This window comes from Chiloscyllium punctatum, chromosome 22 (genome assembly GCF_047496795.1).
Source record: "Chiloscyllium punctatum isolate Juve2018m chromosome 22, sChiPun1.3, whole genome shotgun sequence".
Taxonomy (NCBI): Eukaryota; Metazoa; Chordata; class Chondrichthyes; order Orectolobiformes; family Hemiscylliidae; genus Chiloscyllium; species Chiloscyllium punctatum.
This window is the reverse complement of record NC_092760.1, coordinates 42,075,562-42,099,763: the sequence shown is the minus strand read 5'-3', so window position 1 is coordinate 42,099,763 and position 24,202 is coordinate 42,075,562. Positions and strand designations below refer to the sequence as shown.

General features: G+C 37.9%; 1 protein-coding gene across 2 annotated transcripts in view; it reads right to left on the bottom strand.

Annotated features, from left to right (window-relative positions):
* Positions 1–1,540: 1,540 nt before the first annotated feature.
* Positions 1,541–24,202, bottom strand: part of tmem86a (transmembrane protein 86A) — a 32,870-nt gene continuing 10,208 nt past the window's right edge. The window contains exons 3-4 of one of the 2 annotated variants that reach the window (XR_011963717.1): positions 7,954–10,296; positions 1,541–7,848 (exon numbers count right to left, since the gene is read on the bottom strand). Coding sequence is in view for 1 of the 2 variants with exons in the window: in XM_072592156.1 (XP_072448257.1) it covers positions 9,863–10,296 (434 nt within the window). In the remaining variant the exon portion in view is untranslated. Of the gene's footprint in view, positions 10,297–24,202 lie in introns of both variants that reach the window. The other variant, XM_072592156.1, reaches the window with a different exon arrangement.

Genomic DNA, 24,202 nt, shown 5'->3' with positions numbered 1-24,202 from the left:
ACAATTTTTATTGTCAACAATCATTCAAATGAAATCTCAGCTTCACAACTGAATGGGTAGAAGTTTATTTTATTCTCTATTCTAAAGCGGTTACGTCTTACTTTGTATTGGCCCTGTGAAGATCAGGTTGAAGAATCAGTACAGACATCTAAGAGAGAAGAATTAACTTAATGTGAAAAATGTCACATTGAAGATTTTCCTTGCACAGAAATGTTTTTGGATAAATTCTCCCCATCAATGTTGAGCCCCCACGGTGCTAATTCTCTAATCACATATTCTGTCTTTGGAGGATTGGCAAGATCCAAGAACCACAGAACATTCACAGGGACAGCACCTCAAAAAAATCTGTTTCTACTATTTTGAGGTGATTGTTCTTTAACTGGTCATCCCCATAATTGAATCTTTGCATGCATTTTTGATAGCTTTTGAGAGCAAGTTTGGGTACTGCCCTCCCCCTCTTCCCAACCCAGTAATTTAAGCCCTGCTCCTCTAAGTACTTTGAATCTGTCTTTACCAAGAAAGAAGATCTGGCACACTTGTTGTGCATAAGAAGATCTTTGAAATGCTGAATAGGTTTAAAATAGGAGCAAGAAGAGGTTGAGGAAAGGCTTCCTGAGTCTGGGTTGATAGGATACTAAGATGATCGGGATACATCCAAGGACACTTAGGAAGGCAAGTATGGAAATTCCAGACATAACCTTCCAATATTCTTAGCTACAGATGTTGGTACCACAGTACTGGAGGAGAAGAAATGCTACAGTCTTGCTCAAAAAAGGTGTGTAAGATAAATCCAGCTGCTGCAGGCCAGTCAGTTTAGCTTTGGTGGTTGGAAAGCTTTTAGAAACGATAATCTGGGACAAAATTAATGATCACTTGGATGTTTGTGGTTGAATTAATTAAAAGCAAATTGTGTTAACCAACTTAATTGAGCTTCTTGAGGAAGCCACAGAGAATTCATGAGGTCTACAAAGGCTATTTTTTAAAAATACCTTTTTGAAGTCTATGACATAAAAGGACAATAGCAGTCTGGATTAGTTGGTTTGAGTGACAGTAAAAAAAAAGAGAATAGTGACCAATCATTTTTATTTTCCCACTGACTAGTCAAAGGCAATATAAGGAAAAGCTTTTCTAATGCAATGAGAAGTTATAATCCAGAATGCATTTGCTTGACAATATAGCGGAGGCAAATTCAATTATTGCTTTCAAAAGAGAATTGGATGAGTATCTGAAGAGAAGAAAAGAAATCACAAGGGAGGGTTAGCTAAATTGGTGTTGTTGAGAGATGGTTCAGACCTAATAAGTCAGATGGCTTCTTTATTTGGTGTAACCATTCTATGATTCTATGCTTGATGATTGGCAGAGCATACAGCTGCTCAGTCAATGTTCACAGCTGACATTCACATGAATTAGAAACACCCAGGTGTAGTGCCAGGAGCACAGAACAGTAGCTCACTGAGGATTCAATCATTTAAAAAGAATGGCATGAGATCATATTGACTGGTTAGGAGGGCCATATAAGTAACAAGTGAAAAATACCAACTTGTTTTGTACGATTTATTAATAGATAATAGACAACCCACTGACATCAATGGAATACAGAATCATATATGGATGTAAAATGAGCTGCCATTCACTGCCATCCATTTTACATTATAGGTGAAGAACAATTTCACGGCATTACCTTTTACAATTAAAATAAACACTTTACAACAAAAGCAAAGACAAAAGCAAACTAGGATACAGAACATAAATATATAAACCAAAAAGGTAACTACCATCTGAATATTAAGATACAGATTATTCAATGCATGCACGGTGGTAATGTTGACAGGATGTTTATATACAAGTTCAGTAACACTGTGTGCTAGTTGATCTATGGAATTATAGGATAGACAATACTGGTCAACTAATCATGAAATGGTCTATCATTGGCTGTTGTGCCCCAAAGTGAAATAATTGATACAGCAGTGGTTATTGCATGTTAGATGCATAGAGCTGTGTACAGATCCATCAATTATAAAACTGAAACGGATTATTAAAAGAAATAACTAACTATCTGAAGTAAGGTTATTACATTTTGCTGCAACTGTTTCCAGTCTAAACTGGCTTAAAGGAAACTATACAATAAAATGCAACATATCTTAAGATTGTTGACTGAGTTGATACTTTCCATTCTATTATACTGACGCTACAGCTAGATTCTCTTATTAATTATCAAAGGGCAGAAAGTCCAGTTCTTGTGTATTAGTGAAAACCCGATATAAACTGTGCTTGCACTGTCCCTGCAATTAAGATTCACATTTAATTAGGATTCTACTTTAGCGTACCAAAACAAAACACTTCAACCAACAGTCATTCAGCTAAGAAATTGAGTATTGGTACTGAATAGCAGCCATATTCCTCCAACTTTAAAGAAAAAGTTTTAAAATTAAAAATGAAAAACCCACAAATACAATCATAACCCACTTAAGTATGCAAAACAGTTTCAAATCTTTATGTTTTGCTGCATTACATCTAAAAAGTTTTTAGTTTTATCATAGGTATAGATTATGTTATTAAGATGGAAGGTCCTAACAGAGCATGCTTTGAAAGACAGTCAGCTTGCAATCTGCAGTTTTCTTGTATTAACATATGTGCTTCATACAAAAGGGTCGATCCTTAACTTTTTCAGGAAAGCCACACAACCCCCATTAAATACAAATGAACACTCATCAGCGTAATGAAACAATCTAGTAATACCACTATAGTTTCTCACAAGGAAAAGAGGATGTTACAAAGAACAAGTGCCCTTTGTACCAATTCATAAAATTACTGAATAACAATATGTTAAAACTTTTACCAATGATGCAGAGATCTAAAATAAACAAATATTTCCTCTCTTTTCTCATCTGTCCAGAGCCAGAGGAAAGCTGATTCCTCAAAATGGAAAACAGAAACTGTTCCTTTTTACCAAAAATATTACTCTCTAATGTAACATATACTTTTCCTTTACTTGCTCTTCTAATACTGCACTGTACATATTTATATATAATTTATATATAAAATAAGCTGGGTTTTGGATTACAACGTCCCTGGGTATTAAAAAACTGGGATTAAAACATGAAAAATACTTCTGAGAAATATCACACTTCAGGCACTTAACACTAACCAAATTCTTCTGTCTGCTATTTTAACAAAGATTTGTTTCATTTAACCAGTTAATCATCTTGTTTAGATTGCAAATATATTAGACTTTCATATAATATAGTACATGTAGCAATAAGGTAGTAGTACATCTCAATACCAAGTATTTCAGCAAAGATGGTGAAACCTCAGAGTACACGAATGCTAACAATGGTGAATGCAGCTATGGTTGGCCTCATTATCTTTCTTGTTATCTTCTCTTCAACAAAGTCAGTCAGGTTCCTGCATCTGAAATAAGGTGATGTTAGGTGAGAGCAGACAAGTGTTCTCAGCTGTGAAGTTCCTTATGACTGAGCAATCTGGCGTTTATCTAGATCCACACTTGTGGAATGAGTAAATATAGAAAGATAGCTGGAGTCCACCTAACACTCCTTCAGCAACAATCCTCAATTCTAGACAGGTCAAACACAAATGAAATAAAAAGGTGACGTTTGGTTCCCATGCACTTACGGAAATGTTTATACTGAGAAAAGTAAATTATAAGACTAGAGAAGTTTAAAAAAGGACACCTTTGATTGTTTTGTGAGTCTATGAAATAAAGCACTAACCTATGTAAAAGAAAAATTTAAGATACAGAAAACCATTATGCAAGACTCTATTGCTCATAGATGCAAACAATGAAGTGGAGTCCTGTACTCATCTGATCTGCCAGCTGTATACTACAAAACCTATTCTCAGAAAACATCTCTTCTGCTACCAAACAACGTGTATATAATGTATATATACACACGGTATATATAAACTAGTTGCTAGATTTGAAACTGAGACAGAGAGCTGAACAGTACCAGACAGCAGTTAAACATTCCCTTTTGCTTGAGTAAATTGTAAACATACACTGACACACAACTGTACACATGCCAGACTATAGTGATTATTTCCCTTTAATCCAGAGTGCATTATTGATGCACAGCAGTTAATTGCACTCCTGCCATGTGCACATGCCATATATTATGCTGAGTGAATTGCATCTTTAAATTGGTACATTTTGTGGACATTAGGGCACTTCAAGACTATGTACACCACATTTTAGGTTTCTCATTGTTTGTTTCAAAGACTTGAAAAAGAAATAAAACAAATTAAGAGTATCACACACAGGGAGCACAAACACTTGTCCTATGTCTAACGAACAGATCAGAAGTATGCCGTCATCAGCATACTGCAGTTCAGCTACGAAAGAACACAGACACTCCAACCTCTCGCAAAGCGCACTCAGCTGCCTATGTATGGAAGTGTAAGAAATTACATGTAAGAGTAGTCCCTAAATAATACAGAAAAACATATTTAAATGATTAGAAGTCTAAACTAACTCAACTGATTTAAACTTGAAAGCAATTATTTACAACTGGCCTCAACCTTAGTAAGTTTATTCAGAGCTCCCATTCCGGATCAGAGTTAGTGGTCTTTGAATGAAAAAAAAATAGGCTGACTTCCTAGCTAGGTTAATGCATAAAGCATGACAAATTGACAGCATTTCCAATATGATCTGGTGGCTTCAAGAAAGAGAGAAATTTAACAGAATTTTCCCCACATAGTTGAGAAAATGTTTCATCTTTAATTTCTAAAATTCAATGTAGCTTTTCTTTTTAAATACTGACTGTTTTCTGTATCATATGCTTACCTCTATTATAGAACATTGCCATTTTTCTCTCTTGACTTTGAATATTTGGTTTATTTCTTTCTGACCAGTGCATCAAAAACAGATTTGATTGGAAAAATATATCAACCTGATCTCCAAGATTTTTCTAAAATTCTCCACTTGAATAAAAATCAACTTCTCGTCTTAAGTTTTGTGATTTACAAGGTTATTGGATTGGGAAGCCTTCTTTACGCATGCCCCCTGAAATTTAATTCCACTTAAGTTTGAAATTAAAACAAATTTCTGGAAGCAATCACTCTGTCTGGCAGCTTCTGTGCAGAAATAAACAGAATTAGCATTTCAGATTAACCATTCTGATTAATGGTCAGCATCTAAAATATTAACCTGGAGTCAATAATGTTGGCCTATGTTGCTCTGACAAGGAAAATCAGGGGTGTGTGCACATACTTTGCTTGTTTCATAGTGATCTGAACATTAGCTTGAAGCTAACATTAAAGAGCTCTCACATTTCATTTCTAAACTTCCAAGTTCTTTTTGCCTCTCTCTTGCGTACATGGATATGATACAAGAAAATACTTTATTTAATAAGAGATACTTGTCTTATCTCTAATCTGACTTTTTTTTTATCCATTGCAACCGTTCTTCCTCCCCTTACCTTTGCAATATTATTGAGATCGTGGCTCCTCTATATTTCCTTTCATCTTCCTGTTAACCCTTGATACCCACTTTTCTCCCCCATTCTATGTTGAAATGAAAATTCATCAATCTCTCAGACTCTCATTCTTCCACATGAACACCAAGTTTTGGGTCTTTCAGAGCTCCCTCTCCCTCTGCCTTCCATCTCCCTGAAACCGAGTTTTCAGAAACTTAATGTTCATCTACTTTGCTTTTTTTGTACTATTTTAAACTTTGGTGATGTCCTGCACTAGTTCTCTACCTAGGTTGGTATAATATTGGAGACTTAATACACAACAGTCCTATTCTACATACAAAATCAACATTATTAGTACCTTATTGTGTCTATTATTGTGTCCTCAACAGCTCAAATGTGCATGTCTTAATCGATTAAGTCTGTTCCTGGAGAAATGTCTATATTATGCCATCTCATGAATTGAAAAACAGTTTTGTTTATCATTATATTCAGAAAGATTATGGATATTATTGCTACAATACTTTCTACTGTGCTTTTACTGTCAGCACCAAGTACTCAGTTAATCCACACTCCCCCCAATAATATGCTTCAGTTCCAAAGTCACTAGAGCACTCCTAATTATAGTGCACATTCTTTTTAATTCTCACCCTTCAGTTCTCTCTGCAAATTTGTCAATTTAATGCCAGCCACAATCATAATGGGAGTAGTTTTGTGCCATGTATCCCTGATTACTAGAGACTGAATTGAGACCTCCATTGTCCAGTACTCTTCCAGGCAGCAGACAGCATGTACTTTTTTGATACTCTTACACAAGATTCCATCCAGTGAATTTTAATTCAAATTCCAGAGTGAAAGACCAGTTCGTAACTTACTGCACCATTTACTTTCACATTGTTCATTGAATCTTACGATTTCATTAATGATTATAACCATTAATTTTTAATCAAATGAAGTGAATTATTTAACACATTGGAGTAAATCATGTTAACCAATACACTGCAATATTGTGCACTACACATTTTGTGCAAAAAACTTCATTAGAACCTCAAAATATTCTTCTCTATTTTCTTCTCTGATGGAAGGACAGAACTTATAACTGCACCACCACAGCTTCTCTAACTGACACATTGCAAAGATTTCACACATATTCTGAAAACAAAAATCATAAGAGATTTAATTTAAGTGGTGCTGTTTAAACTGTCATTAGTGTGCCTCTCACCAAAACTGGTGAAAGCAAGATGTTTTTGTGGCTTATAACTCTATCTAAATCAGTTAATAGAGATTATATTATCATTGCTTAATTTTAACCACCCATAATTCTAAAGATCAGTACCTCTGACTATTTCTAAAGAACATAGCCTACATATCACAGAGAGCTCACTACAGAATTTACAAGCTAACTACTCCTGATGCTTCAGCTAGATAATTTACTGAATCGCTCAGTAATGCAGAAAAGGAAATTTCCATGCTTGATATTGGCCTGTTGTGAGTTAACTTATCTCAGCTACAGCACTGTTAAATACGTTACAATCAGTTTTAGCATACTGTCTGTAGAGATAGGAGACAATCACATACAGCTGTCTATATACTGCAGACACACAGTAGTTACACAGCAGTCTAAATACTGTAGGTACAACAGACAGTTACTAATGACTGTTTATATACTGTGGATACATAATACAGTAGCTCTATGACAATCTAAATACTGCAGGTAGAGGAGACAGCTACACACAGCAGTCTATATATTACAGAGACAGGAAACAGTTACATCTATCAATAGATCTAGTTCAGGAAATGTTATATCTGTAATTCTCCTGTACCTACATGTTTCTGTGTGCATAGCTCTCTCCAATGAGCACAACCTGTCTTATCGATCTAATAGAGTCCTCAGTTTAGCAACACTTATGTTCTTAATGCACTGAAACCAATGGATGATATTTAGTAGTAATGCCTATTATTCTTTCTTGGTGCTGCAACTTTACTCCACTCTCATGTGTAAGAAGGAAGTATTTTGGCTGAAAAACTGAGAAAGGAGTAGGAAATAAAATTGTAAAATGGAAAATTGGGCTCTGATACACACCTATTAAAAATAAAAGCAAGTTCAGGAGCAATATCTTTTGTTCAGAATACTCCACTATCTCTAAGAGACACGTCCTGAAATTTCTGCGGTTCTTCAGCTCTGCAGCTTCTCTGGAGAGAAACGGCATTTTAAAACAAAAGAGTACTTTGAACAAAGAGCTCCCAGTGGCCTTTGCATAATTTCTTACAAATCCTTACAGTCATTCCTCAACCAAGAGTGCAAGGTATAAATGGCCTGGTACTGAATAAGCAACCAAGTACATTCAATTGGAGAAATGGTAATATCTGAAAGTGTCTCTCCACTTCTCTGACAGTTTCTTCTTGATACAAGGAAAACCTATTGAATTTAAACACAAGCAGAAAAAATATGAAGTTTCAAATTAACTGTGAACAGCAAGTGGCTTTAACTTGTTAAGGTAATGAGTAGCTGAAATGCACAAACCATGAAGGATTCAGATTTGATCGTCAGTCTGTTTGGAATTACTAGGAGTTCCAGAGTTCCTGAGCGTCTCTGGATGGAGATGGAGATATAATACAAAAAGGAAAATATCACTGTTGATCGTCAGTCTGTTTGGAATTACTAGGAGTTCCAGAGTTCCTGAGCATCTCTGGATGGAGATGGAGATATAATACAAAAAGGAAAATATCACTGGTTGCTATTCAGCAATGTCTGTTGAAAAGACTGCATGCGAGGCCATAAGTTGAGAGCAAGAATAAGATCAGCTGTGATACCACTGTAGTCAAGTGTCTTTTTATCACCCAATGTAACAGATAACACTCACTACACCAGCTTACTCATGGCTGCTTGATAAGGACCAGACTGTTAGAAGTCTTTGAACCATACCCCAGTTTGAGTCAACACCTTCAAAAACTGGAGAAGAAAAAATTCAGCGGACAATTACAATAAATAAGTTTGCAATTTTAAAGCAAAGTATTTGATCTTTATATTTTGGTACTCTTTCATTCTGAACTTCAATTCTGTGGAATGCTGCAGGGCAAAAGTAGAGTGTGGAAGTGACTTTCTGAATACATGATACTAGCAACCTCAACCATCAGTTACTTGTTTCTGAATTCAAGTGCTCTACTTCCCTCAATCTTCTTTCGTTTGGCAACGGTCCCCATCACAAATACTTATTTATGAAATTATTCTCTACACAGACACTGTAGTGTGGGTTAGCACCAGAACATATGGAATGCCAGCACAGCCATGTTGAACTTCCCCCTAAGTCACATTACAGTAAAGGGTAGATTTTCCCACAGCACCTGGTCTATGACACTGAAAATAGGTTATTATTTAAAAGGATTGAAATGTACCACATTTTATAAAGGAAAAATGTGCCATCACAATTTAAAATTAGGTCCCTCTAGTCACTGCAAGCATTACCCAGGGTATGCGCAATACATGCATGAATTAGTATATAGCAATTTGTACATCAAAAACAAAACATTACAGAAATTACAACACAGAAAATCATCACTTGGCCATCAAACTTGTGTCTGTTCTTCAACTGGCGGTGCCTATTTTAATCCCATTTCCCTAATATTTCCCTGAAGCGAAGAATACTTTGTACAAGAGGTAGGTTCTGTATCATGTGAATCAGGGCCAGAATGGTCCCTTGGACAATTCTGATTACCTCAGGAGGTCACAAAGGAATTTTTCCTATTGCTCCTACCACTCCCATTATCTGGCTTGGATTTCTCTCTGGTTTCTCGCCTCTCCCAGAAGGATGGGATGGGAATGTGCTCACTGTGTTGTGCAAGACATCATATCTATTTGGGAATGGACCAAGAGACCTTTTCTGGATTGTCATTTTCAAAATGTTCATTCATCCTTTCTTTTACATTTTTCCCTTTCAAATATCTTCCAATTCCCTTTAAATGTCATTATAGTTTCATTTTGAAATTATATATCAACCAACTGATATCAGTCATAACTCCTCCAAATACTACAAGGGCATTTCATAACATTGTTAATAAGAATGACTCTGAAATTAACAATGTCATAGAATTCAATGCAAAATCTGCTCATTCTCTGATTCTAGGGATAATCACTGAAATGAATTTGGACCATTTCTATCTCCTTACTCATGGGAAAGAAGTTCACAACAAAACAAAGAGTGCAGTATGATGAGAACATCTAGCGAGAGTTCAGTTGGAGTGTTGTCTGCCCTGGTTTTAACTACAGCACTTACACCTTTCTTACTGCAGAGGTAACGATAAACTAACATAGAAGCAAACCAATGAAAATAAATCATGTGGTTCTAAACCAGATCACACCATAATTTCCAGGTTTCTGTGCCCATGGAACTCAGGAATACTTTGTTACATTATTGACAGAGCAGGTTTATCCCTCAGTTCATCTTCCTGACATTCCTATCATTATCGTCCTTGCATTCCACAACTGACAGGGAAATGAGCATCTGGGCAGCATAGTAAGTGGCCATGATGATGGCCCGGGAGTAAGGCACAGGGAAGCAAAACTTATTGACAGCGATGGTGAGGTCAGATACCATGAAGAGTACAGCTCCAAGGCAGGCACAGAGTTTGGTCCATGTCCAGAGGTCGTTGAAAAGCTGCACCCCTGCAATGGCTCGCCAGCCCATGAATCCAATCAGAGCGATGTAAACTGCCACCAGGTAGGTGAAGGGACCGGAAAGATATGGGTAGAGCAAGCAGTAAGATATTCCACAAATAACCACCACCCCACAGCCAGGTTCAGGGTTCAGGGGCTTCATTCCAAAGGCTGAGGTGTAGAGAATGTGCGTAATTGCAAACATGAGCAGGCCTGAGGAGTCAAAAACAAAGCAGAGTGAATAAAACAACTTTTGGATTAAAAATATAAAGATCAGAATTAAATAAAAAATTTCAACACTTGAAGTTTAAAATAAAGATAGGAGATTTTAAATGTTTTTCAAAATTCTTCTGTTGATAAATAAACTTTCTGGAATGGGACAGTCAGTCATTCGGTTCAAAAAGGTTCCTGGTTTGATTTACAAACTGCCGTAAGTTGGCTAACCAACTGCTGGCAATATAACTGGTTTCAACACTTATTGGCTCGAGGGACAAAAATGAAAATTCAACCATGGTTCCCACGACACTGAGCCCTGCTCATAAACAGAGTGCCATTAGCTCGGGTCAAGAAAAAGGAGGCATATTTCCGGTATAGATAGCTGGGATCAAGTGAATTCCTAGAGGAGTATCAGGGCAGTTGGAGTATAATTAAGAGGGAAATCAGGAGGGCAAAAGGGGAACATGAGATAGCTTTGGTAAATAGTTAAGGAGAATCCAAAAGATATTCTATAAGTACATGAAGGGAAAAAGAATAACTAGGGAAAGAACAGGGCTACTTAAAGATCAACATGGCCATATGTTTGAAATCACTGGAAATGTGTGATTCTAAACGAATACTTCACGTCAGTATTTACTGAGGAGAGGAATATGGAAGCTAGGGAAATAAATAATGATATCTTGAAAGGAGTTCATATTACAGGAGGTGTTGAAGGTCTTAAAACATGAAGGTACATAAATCCCTGGCACCTGCTCAGGAGTTTTGCAGAACTTTGTGGGAAGCTAGGGAAGAGACTATTGAGCCCTTTGCGGAGTTAATTATAATCATCGACAATCAGGGGTGAAGTGCCGGAAGGCTGGAGGTTGGCTAATCTCGTACCATTATTTAGGAAAGGCTGTAAGGCGAAGCCAGGGAACTACAGACTGTCGAGCTTTACGTCAGTGCTGGGTAAGTTTTTGGAGGTGGTTCTGACAGACATGATTTACATGCATTTGGAAAGGCAAGGACTGATTAGAGATAATCAACATGGATTTGTGCATGGGGAATCATGCCTCACTAACTTGATTGAGATTTTTTTAAAAGAGGTGACAAAGAAGACTGTTAAAGGCAGAGCAGTAGCTGTTGCCTATATGGACTTCAGCATTCGTTAAGGTTCTGCATGCTACAGAACATCTCCGGAATACTCGCACAAAGCAACCAATCAAGTGGCTGAACACTTTAACTCCCCTCCCACTCCCCTAAAAACATGCAGGTCCTGGGCTTACTCCATCGCCTCATCTTCCACCTTGTGACCCTCCAACTACATGGGATCAATGTGGATTTCATCAGTTTCCTTATTTCCCCTTCCTCCACCTTATCCCAGATCCAACCTTCCAACTCCATACCGCCCTCTTGACCTGTCCATCTTCCTTCCCACCTATCCACTCCACCCTCCTCTCCAATATATCACCTTCACCTAGCTCCCATCCCCCCCACCTCCCCAAACCCCACACCCCTCTCATTTATCTCTCAGCCCCCTTGGCCCACAAGCCTCATTCCTGATGAAGGGCTTATGCCCAAAACCTTGATTCTCCTGCTCCTTGGATGCTGCCTGGCTGGTTGTGCTTTTCCAATACCACACTCTCGACTCTGATCTCCAGCATCTGCAGTCCTAACTTTCTCCAAAGGAAGGAGTGCTGGGTCCACTGTTTTTCATCAGTTATATAAATGATTTAGATGTGAATATAGGAGGCATGATTAGTTCGTTTGCAGATGATACTAAACTAGGTGGTGCAGTGGATAGTGAAGAAGATTATCTGAAAGTACAAGGGGACCTTGTTCAGATGGTCAATGGGCCAAGGAGTGGCAGAAGGAGTTTAATTTAGATAAATGTGAGTGTTGCATTTTATAAGGCAAACAAGGGCAGGACTTATACAGTAAATGGCAGGGTCATGGGAAATGTTGCTGAACAAAGACCTAGGCATGCAGATGTATAGTTCCCTGAAAGCTGAGTCACAGGTAGACAGGGTGGTGAAGAAGGTCTTTGGTCTGCCTTCATTGGTCAGAATACAGAGTAAAAGATTGGCAAGTCATGTTGCAGCTACTTTTGTGAGGTCATTTGTGAGGCTACTTTTAGAATACTGCATATGATTGTGGTTGTCCTTTGATAGGAGAGATGTTGTTAAATTTGAAAGGGTTCAACAAACTTTACAAGTATATTGCCGCGACTGGAAGGTTTGAATTATATAGAGAGGCTGAATAGGCTGGGTTTTTTTTCCCTGGAGCGTCAGAGGCTGAAGGGTTACCTTATAGAAGTTTATAAAATCATAAGAGGCATGAATAGGGTGAATAGCCATGGTATTCTTCCTAGGGTTGGGGGGGAAAAGAGTGTAAAACGAGAGGACAAAGGTTTAAGGTGAGAGAGAAAAGATTTAAAAAGGACCTCAGGGGTAACTTTTTCACACGGAGGGTGGAGTGTGTATGGAATGAGCAGCCAAGGGAAGTGATGGAGGTGAGTACAATTACAACATTTAAAAAGCAATTGGATGGGTATATGAATAGGAAGGGTTTAGAGAGGTATGGGTAAAATGCTGGGACTAGATCAAACTGGGATGTCTGGTCAGCCTGGACGATTTGGAACAAAGGGTCTGTTTCCGTGTTGTATGAATCTATAAGTTATTAAATGGGATTACTGTGATATTGAATAACTAAGCAATACACGCGGTCCATAGTTGCAACATAGACATTTGGAAGATGTACCAAGAGGGTGTATAATTGAGTTAGATAACAAGCAGATAGGAGCAAGGATAAATGGATCATTTTTGGGCTGGCAAATATTTAGATTAAGTGCCACAGAGATCAGTTCAAATTTACATTAATGACTTGTATGAAGGGACCAAATATATGGTAGGTAAATTTGCAGATGACACAAAGATAAGTGAAATGAACATACAGACACTACAAAGGGATATACACTGGTTTAGTGTGCGGGCAGGAATTTGGCAGTTGAGATATAAGATGGGAAAATGTGTACTTGTCCATTTTGGTAGGAGAAATTGAAAAGCATTATATTATCTGAATGGGGAAAGACTACAAAACTCTGTGCACAGAGTGCAGCAAGTGATTAGGAAGGGAAATGCAACGTTGGTTTTTATTTAAAAGGATTTCAATAATAAAAAATAGGATGTGTTGATGTAACTGTACACTGCCTTTGATAGAGCATATCTGGAGTACAGTTTGGTTTCCTTACTCTTAAGAAGATACAATAGCATTAGAAACAGTTCAGAAGAGACTGACTTGACTGAATCCTGAACTGAAGGAGTATCTCAAAGGAAAAATCTGTGCAGGTTAGACTTATACCCATTGGAACACAGAAGAATGGTCTTATTTAAATATACAAGCTCCTGAAGGAACTTGACAAGGTGGTTGCTAAGAGGTTGTTTCCCTTTGTGAGTTGAGGCTAAACAAGCAGAAGCATTTTGAAAATTAGGGGCCACCCATTTAAAATTAAGATGAGGAAAAAGACGGAGAAAATTTATGATGAAACAAGAAAGGAAGGTGTAAGGTTGAAAAGCTGTAATCAGTGGGGCTCCACAGTGATCAGTGCTGGGACCGCAACTGTTTTCAATACAAATGAATGATTTGGGAGGAAGGAAGCAAATGTAACAAAGCCAAGTTTGCAGAAGACATAAAAATAGGTGGAAAGGCAAGTTGTGAGAGGGATACAAACAGACATTGATAGGTTAAATGAGGTGGCAAAATGTTTGGAAATGGAGTATAATGTGGGAAAATGTGAAGTTGTTCGTTTTGGAAGAGGGAACAAAAGAACAGAGTATTACCCAAATGGAGAAAAACATCATAAAGTTGCAACACAGAGGGACTTAAGGGTACTGAAACAGAAAGATAAAACAAAGGTGCAGCAGGTAATCAGGACGGCTAATGGAATGGTGGCCCCTATTTCAAGCAGGTTGGAGAAGAAAAGGGAAGTTTTTCTATAACAGTAGAAGGTACTCAAACTACTGGACTGTGCCTCACAAAACACTTCACATTCAACAACCAAATATATGAACAAATCAACGGTACACCCATGGGCTCACTCATCTCTGGACTCATCGCAGAAGCAGTCGTGCAAAGATTAGAACAAACAGTCTTACCGCAAATTAAACCCAAACTCTGGGTCAGATATGTGAATGAACACCTTTGTAATCATTAAAAACACAGAAATAGAGAACACACACTGGATCATCAACGCCACTCACAGGAATCCGATTCACTAGAGAGGAAGAAAAGGACAACCAACTCCCATTCCTAGACGTCATGGTACAGAGAACACCGAACGGAGAATTCACCACAAAGGTATACAGGAAAGCCACACACACAGACTAAGTCCTGAACTACGAAAGTAACCATCCCAACACACACAAAAGAAGTTGCATCAAGACGCTGTTCAAAAGGGCCACAACACACTACAGTACACCAGAACTGCAAAAAGAGGAAGAAGAACACTGATACAATGTATTCGCCAAAAACGGATACTTTCGCAATTTCATCAACAGCTACCTAAGGGAAAGACAACGGAACGAGGACATGCCACAACCCAAAGGACTAGCCATACTACCATACATCAAGAGCATTTCCGAACCGACAGCCAGACTACTTCGACCACTAGGACTCATAACAGCACACAAACCAACAGCCACTCTCAGACAACAACTCACCAGAACGAAGGACCCGATTCCCAGCATGAGCAAAACCAACGTAGTGTACAAAATCCCATGCAAGGACTGCACAAAGCACTACATAGGACAAACAAGACAGCTAACGATCCGCATCCATGAACACCAACTAGCCACGAAACGACACGACCAGCTATCCTTCGTAGCCACACACGCAGATGACAAGCAACATGAATTCGACTGGGACAACACTACTATTATAAGACAAGCCAAACAGAGAACAGCCAGGGAATTCCTAGAGGCATGGCACTCGTCCACAGATTCAATCAATAAGCACATCGACCTGGACCCAATATATCGACCACTGCAGCGGACAGCTCGAACTGACAACCGGAAGCGGCAGAGACAGGCCACTATAAATGCTGGAGGAAACAGCACAGAAGCGCTTCACAGGAGGCTCCCAAGCACTGAGGATGTCACCTAAACAGGGGACGAAACGTCTGCAACACAAATTCCCAGCTCGGCGAACAGAACCACAATAACGAGCACCCGAACTACAAACATTCTCACAAACTTTGAAGTAGATGGTCCTAGTAAAACCAAGTCTGGAGTACTGTGAGCAGTTTTGATTTCCCTTATTTAAGGAACAATGTTATTTCATCGGAGGCATTTCAGAGAATGTTCAGTAGGATGATCTCTGGTATGCAGGGATGTCTATGAGCAAAGGCTAGAAAGGTTGGGTCTCTACTTATTGGGAATTGAGAGAGTGAAAGGTGAGTTCTTTGAAACATTAAGGGGCTTGACAGAGTTAATGCTGAGAAGATGTGGAAAGGAGGTTTCTTCTTGAGGGAGAACTTAGAACTAGGGATCATTGTTTAAAAGGAAGAGCAATTCTTTTATGAAAAACGAGAGCACAAGTTCTTTCTCGGAGGGTATGAATCTTTGGAAATCTCTGTCAAAAGTCAGTGGGAGTCCTGGAATATTTTTAAAGCAGAGGTAGATAGATTCTTGGTGAGCAAGGGGTAAAAGGTTATCAGGAGGTAGATGGGAACACGGAATGAACATTGGAATAATCAGATCAGCCATGATCTTACTGAATGAGGGAAACAGGGCCTATTGTTGTTCCCAACTCCCACATGCTTTGTTGCCTTGGAAATTGACTTCTTTAAAGTGATCATTCAATTTCCTTTTGATATTCTCCACTGTTTACAGTTGCACCACTGCTGACATCACACAGGCTGAAAAACAACACCATCACCATGACTTACTGCCTTCTATCCTTAAGCTAATTCTTTTTTTCGAATTGAATACTGACCGTCCAAAGTCTCAATTTTGTAAATCACTTTAATTTTCTGATTTAACTGCATCAATATCACAGACTATCATCCATATTTTGCCAACATTTATATGGATAGAGCTAACTAACCAAGTATGATCAGCTGAGATGCTAATCCTAATAATGTAAATGTAAACATAAATCTTGTTAGGTCTTTTTGTGATACTTGTCAAATGATTTCTTAAAATCCATATACACAACATCCACAACATTCCCTTCACCAACTTTTTCTGTTATTTTGGCAAAAAAAAACAAAGTTATTTATTAGATAGAGCCTAGCCTGTCCAATCCTCTCATAAAACGACCCACCCATTCTAGATATCACTCCAGTAAACCTTCTCTGAATTGCTTTGAATGCAGTGGCATCTTTCCTTAAATAAAGACACCAATGCTGTGGACAGTACTTCAGAAGTAGTCTCAAACATACCCTGTATGACTAAAGCATAACTTCACTAATTTGTATTCAATTCCCAACTGAATTTCAATCTATGCACTAGAACATAGTTAAGGAGAGAGATTGCAAACATTTGAGGCTAAGTGTTTTCCTATTCTTCCTGCTAGAATGGACAATTTACATTTTCCCATTTTATTCTCAATTTGTTAGATCTTCACTGATGCAATTGACCTATCTATATCCCTTTATAGTCTTGTTATGTCCCCTTTACAACTTACTTTCCTACCTATCTTTATAGGCAAATCATCAGTAAGTACTGAAAAATACATTCAGTATTTTCAAGTCATTAATATAAATTCTAAATGATTGAGGGCACAGCACTGATCCTTGTGGTATACCACTCGTTATACCTTGCCAACCAGAAAATGATCATTTTATTCCTGTGCTCTGTTTCTTGTTACCAGCCAATCCTCTATTTATGCAATATACACCATAAGCTCTTACTTTCATAATAATCTTTGACATGCATGTTATCAAATTCCTCCTGGAAATACAAGTACATACATAAATGGAACTTGCTTATAGCAACTGTTATTTTCTTAAGGAACTCCAATAAATTGGTTGTAAAAGAGAAATCATGATTAACCATGTTGTCTATGCCTGATTACCTTGAAATTTCTAAGCACCCTACTATAACATCGTTAATAATAACTTCTAACGTTTCGCCAAAGGTAGAGGTTAAGTTAACTGATCTGTCATTTCTCACCTCCTATCTCTCTCCTTTTTTGAATACAGGAGTTCCTTTCACTATTTTTCAAATTACTGAAACCTTCCCCAAGTCTAGGGAATTTTGGAATATTAAATCCTATGCATCAACTGACTCAATACAATGTTTTTATTCAAGACTCTAGGGTGAAGTCCATCAGCACCCAGAGATGTATCAACCTGCAAGTCCAATACTTTGATCAGCACTTCCCTAGTGATTTTGATCTTCTTGAGTACCTCCTACCTTTACACATTGCAAATAACAAATTAGAGCAGTAAATGGTATAATTGAGGAAATGTAGAGTGGAGACTGATGCAAAATACCTGGTAATTAATTAGCCATTTCCTTAATTTTCCTTTCTAATTTCCCAGGCTCACTTTCTATAGGATAGGTTCTCACTTTAACTTTTTTGAAAATATTTATAGAAATACATAAAACCTCTTTTTATGTTTCTAGCTAGCTTTCACTCATTTTAATTTTTGTCTTTTTTTGTTTATTCTTTACTTTTTTTTTTAAATATACTGTCCAATCTTCTGACCTACCACTCATCCTTGCACAATTATATGCTTTCTCTTTCAGTTGAATACTCCCTTTAACTTTTAATTAAGCACAGTCCTCTCACTGGATTTTTTTCTTTCTTGTTAGAATTTTCCCATTCTGTGCTTTCTGAAGCATCCCCATAAACGTCTGCCCTTGAATCTCAATTGACCTACCCTTTAATTAAATTTGCCTGCTCACTTTAACTAGCTCTGCGTTCACGCACTCATAGTTGTCATTATCTAAGTTTAAAATACTAATCTTTGACCCTTTTTTTCTCTCCCTCTAACCAAATGTAAAAGTCAATCAGATTATGTTCCCTGTTCCCTGCAAAGTAATTAATTAAACCTGTCACAATGTACAATATCAGGTTAGTATAGCCTGCTGTCTGGTTGCCTCCAAAATACATTCACTAACTTCCTCATGCTACTTTTGTCCACCTGATTTTTCAAGTCTACTTGTAGATTAAAATCTTCATGATTGTTGCTGTACCTTTCTGTCACTTTCACATAATTTCCTCCTTTGCACTCCATCTTACCATGTCATTATTACTAAAGGGACCTGAACATCTTCCCCACGTGACTTCTTGCTTACATTGTTTCTCATCTCCATCCAAACTACTTCTCGTAGAAGTGTCCTGAATTTATGTCACCTCTCTCGATTATGTAAGCCATAATTAACAGATCCACACCTGCACCTTTTCCAGCTTCCTAAATGTCATTAACCCTTCAACATTCATCTTTTAACCTATGTCATCCTGCCACTACATCTCTGTAAAGGCTATTTGAATCATACTTCTTTATTGTCAACTGGACTATCAGTTCATATGTTTTAAATGATACATGTATTTAGATGCAGAAACTTTACTTTTGTCCTTTTACTGTTTTTGTAACCTCTTGCCTTATCTGTTGCCTTTATACTCTTTAGGTCTTATTGTCACAGACTTTATGATTTCCCAATTGCCCTCTCTTTTATTTTTTGATTTACCACATTGTCCAAAATGTGATCCCTTGCCCCCACTATTTAGTTTAAAATCCTCCCTACTTATTTCAAAGTTAGAGTCTATATACAGAAGAAAACCACGCTCTTGACCCTGCAGTACGTGTCTGATATAGAACGAAGAGTACTCTGATGTGGGGCACTCTCTTGGTTAGCATCTTATATCATATGCAAAGAGGGAATGCCTAAGGGGATATGGAGAGACTCTTATGAGATTTGGAATCTGGAGTTAGAGGAAGAAATCACGTCAGAAATGTGGGAGGATATATGGGGGAAATGTAAAGAAGATTTCAAAATGCAATAGGGCACAAGCAATGCAATTGAAGATCCTCCATAGGGCACATATAGTGCTAGCGAGACGAGCAAAGTTTAAGAAAGAATCTTCCCCAAAATGTCCCAAATGTAAAAACAGTGTTGGCACTCTTACACATTGCCTCTGGTCCTGTTACAAGATCCGTGGGTATTGGGGGACTATAGTGAGTGAACTGGAGGGGATTTTGGGAATGAAAGCTCGGGAGGATCGGTGTCCCTCCTCTTAGGACTACTGAATCTTCCCTCTTTGTACGAGATTATTCAATATTCTGACATACTGTGCGAGGAAAAACATCCTAATGAATTGGATATCAGAAAAGTCGCCAGGTCTTGTCCGATGGGTGCAGACTTATGATAGAGCACGAGCCTCAGGATTACCTGACAAGTATGGTGCACTATGGAATGGAGAAATTTTAGAAGAAATGGCAGCCCTTTCTAAATTACACAGACATGGATTTGTCGGCGGTATTGATAAGGGCCTTTGTATAGCTACGAGGGCCATATATGGCGGTCAAGGGCCCCGGGGCAGGGGGTTGGGGAGGCCCAGTAAATATGGGTATAATCACTGTTGCCCCCATGGATGGCAGCCTTGGTGGAAGTGTGGCGAGTGGAGTAAATGTAATATAGTACAATGTCGTGTAATTTAATTTTGGTGGATTGAAATTTAATTTAATGCTATTCTATTTAATTTAAGTTTGTGTTAGTTTGGTTTAAGTTAAGTAAATAAGAGTTGACTACAACCTGGAGAATAGTAGGCAGTTTATTGTTAACGTTATTGTAATATAACACAATAGTGCGATATTCCCACTTTTCTCTATCTTCGTAGTTTAATAGCTTTTTTTTGGTTTGTGGTTTTTTTCTGTATAAAAAAGGAAAGATTTTTTTCAATAAAATATACAAGAAAAAGAAATCCACCCTACTTGACTCATAATGAGAGTCACTAAAACATTAGTGGAAGTATTGTTTCAGAGTAAACCATCCCAAACATACAGCCCTCAATTCCCCTCAGAATTGGTGCTAATGCCCCAGAAACCAGAACCCATTTTTCCCCACATCAGTCTTTGAGCATCATATTCATTTTTCTAATCTTGTTTGCCCTCAAAAGATGTAATTACTTTTGAGGTCCCCTTGCTCCTCATAATAACTACGTTGTAATCTTTCCTCGTCAAGCCTGTTATTGGTTCATGACCAGGATGACTGTATTCTCTCCGTCCCAAAACAAGTTCCTCTTCAGCCTTGAGCAAGTATCCTGGAATTTGGCACCGGGCAGCAACATAGCCTTCTGAACTTTCACTCTTCCCTGTAGTGTCAATTCCCCATCATGATACTGTCCTTACTACTAATACATTCACCTTTGTTTACCCCCACTTGAATGGTTTCCTATACTATGGTGCCATGGTCAGTTCGCTAATCCACCCTGTGGCCCTCATTACCATTCAAACAACTGAAAGAACCTCAAACCTGTTGAACAATTACAAAAGCTGACACTTCTGCAAGCCTGTCCTCCTATATGCCTCACACACAGTCACAACCTCAGGGAACAAAGACCCTAACGATTGTGACCACTTCTTGGAATAAAGTAGTTTTCTCCTACCATGATGTACAAAATCTATAGTTTGACGCCCAAATCAACCTCTGAGCCAAAGCTGAGGTCCATGAGTTCCTAAACTTTGCAATTACAATGCACTACTTGCCCTGTCAACTTTGGGCCTTAAATAAGTAATTAGTTATTAAATACATTAATGTCTCTTTTCACTACCATTTACAGTACTAACTTAAACCTCAGACTCTAACAAATTTTATCACTTCTGAATAAAATAAATAATGAAATCGCTAAATTCACACTTCTTTTCTAGAGTCTTTTAAATAACAACAAACTAGATAACTACATGTGGCTTAAAAAAATTAAGTTTTTCTCCATTTCAGCACTTAAACACAATTACTCAACAATCAATCAATCAGCAATATCATAGTTTGATATGTTTATTCAAACCAGGCATATTTATCCTCCACTCTACTGTTTTCCCATGGGTCTATTCCTCCAGAGAAAGGTTAATTATTACTTTTTAATTTTATTTGTAAAACATTTAATACATTTAATGTTATTTACCTTACCACTTACTGTAAAAATGTAATTTAGTAATAAAACAGATCTTTACTTCTTAGTAATTTTGTTAAAAACATGGAATTATATAATGTCCAGCTACTTACACACTCTCCTCGAGCAATCACTCACTAGCCAATCACCCTACAGGTTTCATGTGATGCCATTGCTCAGTAATTCTTTCAAAATGTCTGTTTCGTGTCTACCGGTCACCTGCTTCACCAGGTGCTACTGACTGTCAGGGTCCTCTGCTCACCCACTCCTTAGCGCTGCTGATTGCTTACCTCAGGATCTTCCATCTGGCTATCCAGAGAAATGCGATCAACGAAATGGGGATCTAACAGTAACCTGATGGGCTAAATGGCATCTATCTGTGCCATAAATGAATCTATAACATCAGTACGGGAACCTAGAGGCAAATATGATCATAATAAAATTTCACATTGCTTTTGACGGAGAGAATCTTGGTTCTGAAACTAATGTCTTAAACATATAAAGAGGTAATTAACAAAAGGTATGAAGACAGATGTGGTTAGAATAGACGGAACATATAGTAAGACAAAGAAGCAGTAGAAGGCATTTTAGGAGACATTTCATAAATCTTAAAGATATATTCCATTGAAAAATAAGACTTCATGTAAAAGATGAGCAATATAAAAAAAGTTAAAGCATATAAAATTGGAAGAAAAGGCATACAAGAGTGCGAAGATTAGAATATTACAGCCAGCAAAGAATAAAAAGTAAAAAACTGAATAAAATAGAGTATGAGTGATGACTAGCAAGAAATACAAAACCAGATGGTAGAAATTTCTACAAGTATACACGAGGGCTCGTGCAGCACAAAGGTAGTGTTCCTATCTCTGATAGAGAAGGCCCAGGTTCAAGTCCAACTTGTTCTAAAGTTACGTTGATTAGAAAGTAAGTATCTATATAAAAAAAGGAAAGCTAAATTTATGAGAATTTGACCAAGTACTTGCACTTGGTTTGACAGTGAAAGACACAAAAATCATCTCAAGAGTAGAAAACCAACAGTGCAATCTTAAAACATTCATCATTTGAGAAAGAAATACAGGAAGAAGTTGTGAGACAAAATGTTATCCTGTCCCTTAGACCTCATAGCCTGCATTCTTCAATTTAAAAAAAACATCTGCTGACAGAGTAGAAGAATACAACCAATATATCCAGCACATTGAAACATTGCAAATGTAACACTTGTATTGAGGGAAGGATGGAAACAGCACGGTATACAGCAAACTAAAAAAGTCAGTTAGTCCAAAATATGATTTTGGAAAATGCTGGAATCCATTTCTAAGAAATTAGTAGGAAATCTGAACCATCATTATATAATCAGGCTGAGTCATAATGGCTTTGTGAAAGAAAAATTATGGTTAAGAAATTGGATTCTAAAAGTTAGTAAGTCTTGCTAGAACAACGCATGGCACATTTAGAGCATGTGTACAGTTTTCCTCTCCTAACTTAATGAAAGATATGCTCGCATTGAAAGACATTCAAAAAAGGTTCACTAGACTAATTCCCGGGATGAAGGCGTTGTTTTATGAGGAAAGGTTAAGTCGTTTGAGTCTATTTTCATTGGAGTTTAGAAAGGTTTTATTGAAATATTCAAGATACTTAGGAGGCTTGACAGACAAAATCTAGAATTAGGAATGAGAGGTTTGTGAAAAGATTTGTAGCGCAGGTGCCGGTTGCAGTTGTTGTGAATATGTTCGCAGAGCTGTGAATCTGGTTTGGAGGAGTTTTGTTCCTTTTCTAGGTGACATCCTCAGTGCTTGGAGCATCCTGTGAAGTGCTACTGTACTATGTCGGTTGGAACTTATTTGGTTTCATTCCCACTGCTTCTGGTTGCTCGTTGCAGTGGTCGGCATCTTGGGTCCAGGTCAATGTGTTTACTGATGGAGTCTGTAGATCAGCACTAAGCTTCTACGCACAACACAATAATAATGGGACAAGCGAAACAGAGGACAGCCAGAGAATTCCTAGAAGTTGACACTCATCGACAGAGTCCATCAATAAACATATTGGCCTAGAGCCAATATACCATTCACTGCAATGAACAACTGGAACCAACAACCGGAAACACTGGGAACGAAACCAAATAAATTCCAACCGACAGTACAGCAGCACTTCACAGGAGGCTCCACAGCACTGAGGTTGTCACCTAGGTTAGAGACGAGACGTCTGCAAACTAAATTCACAGCTTAGCAACTGCATTAGGGAATACAGTTTAGAAACATCAAGTCTCTATTTAAGACTGAGATAACAAAAAAAATTCTTCTCTCAGATGATCATTAAATTTTTTAATTATCTTTCCCAGACAGCAATGGAGGTTGTATCATTGGATAAATTCAAAACCCAGTTGAAGAGAATCAAGATTATAAGGGTGGGATGCAGGCAGGAAAGTGGTGTTAGGGTTACAATAGGATAAGCCATTATTTTGCTGAAAGCTACAAGTGCTGAATGACCTAGTCCTATTCTAATTATCTTGAGAGAACATATCATTAGTACTGGAACCAGGATTTCACCACACCAACATAGTAGCACCAGCATCTCACAGCATCAGTACAGAGATACTAGGATCTCTCAGAATCTGTATACTGTAGATGCTAGGACCTCACATCTTCAGTACCAGTACAGGGGAATCTCATACCACCAGTGCAAGCATGGAGACACTACCCTTGACACAGTACCTCAAATTCTAGAAAATAGTCAAGGAGAAAAAGTTTCATTGATTCAATACTCAACTGCAGCACGTGTGGCACTGATTATAACAATGCACATCATA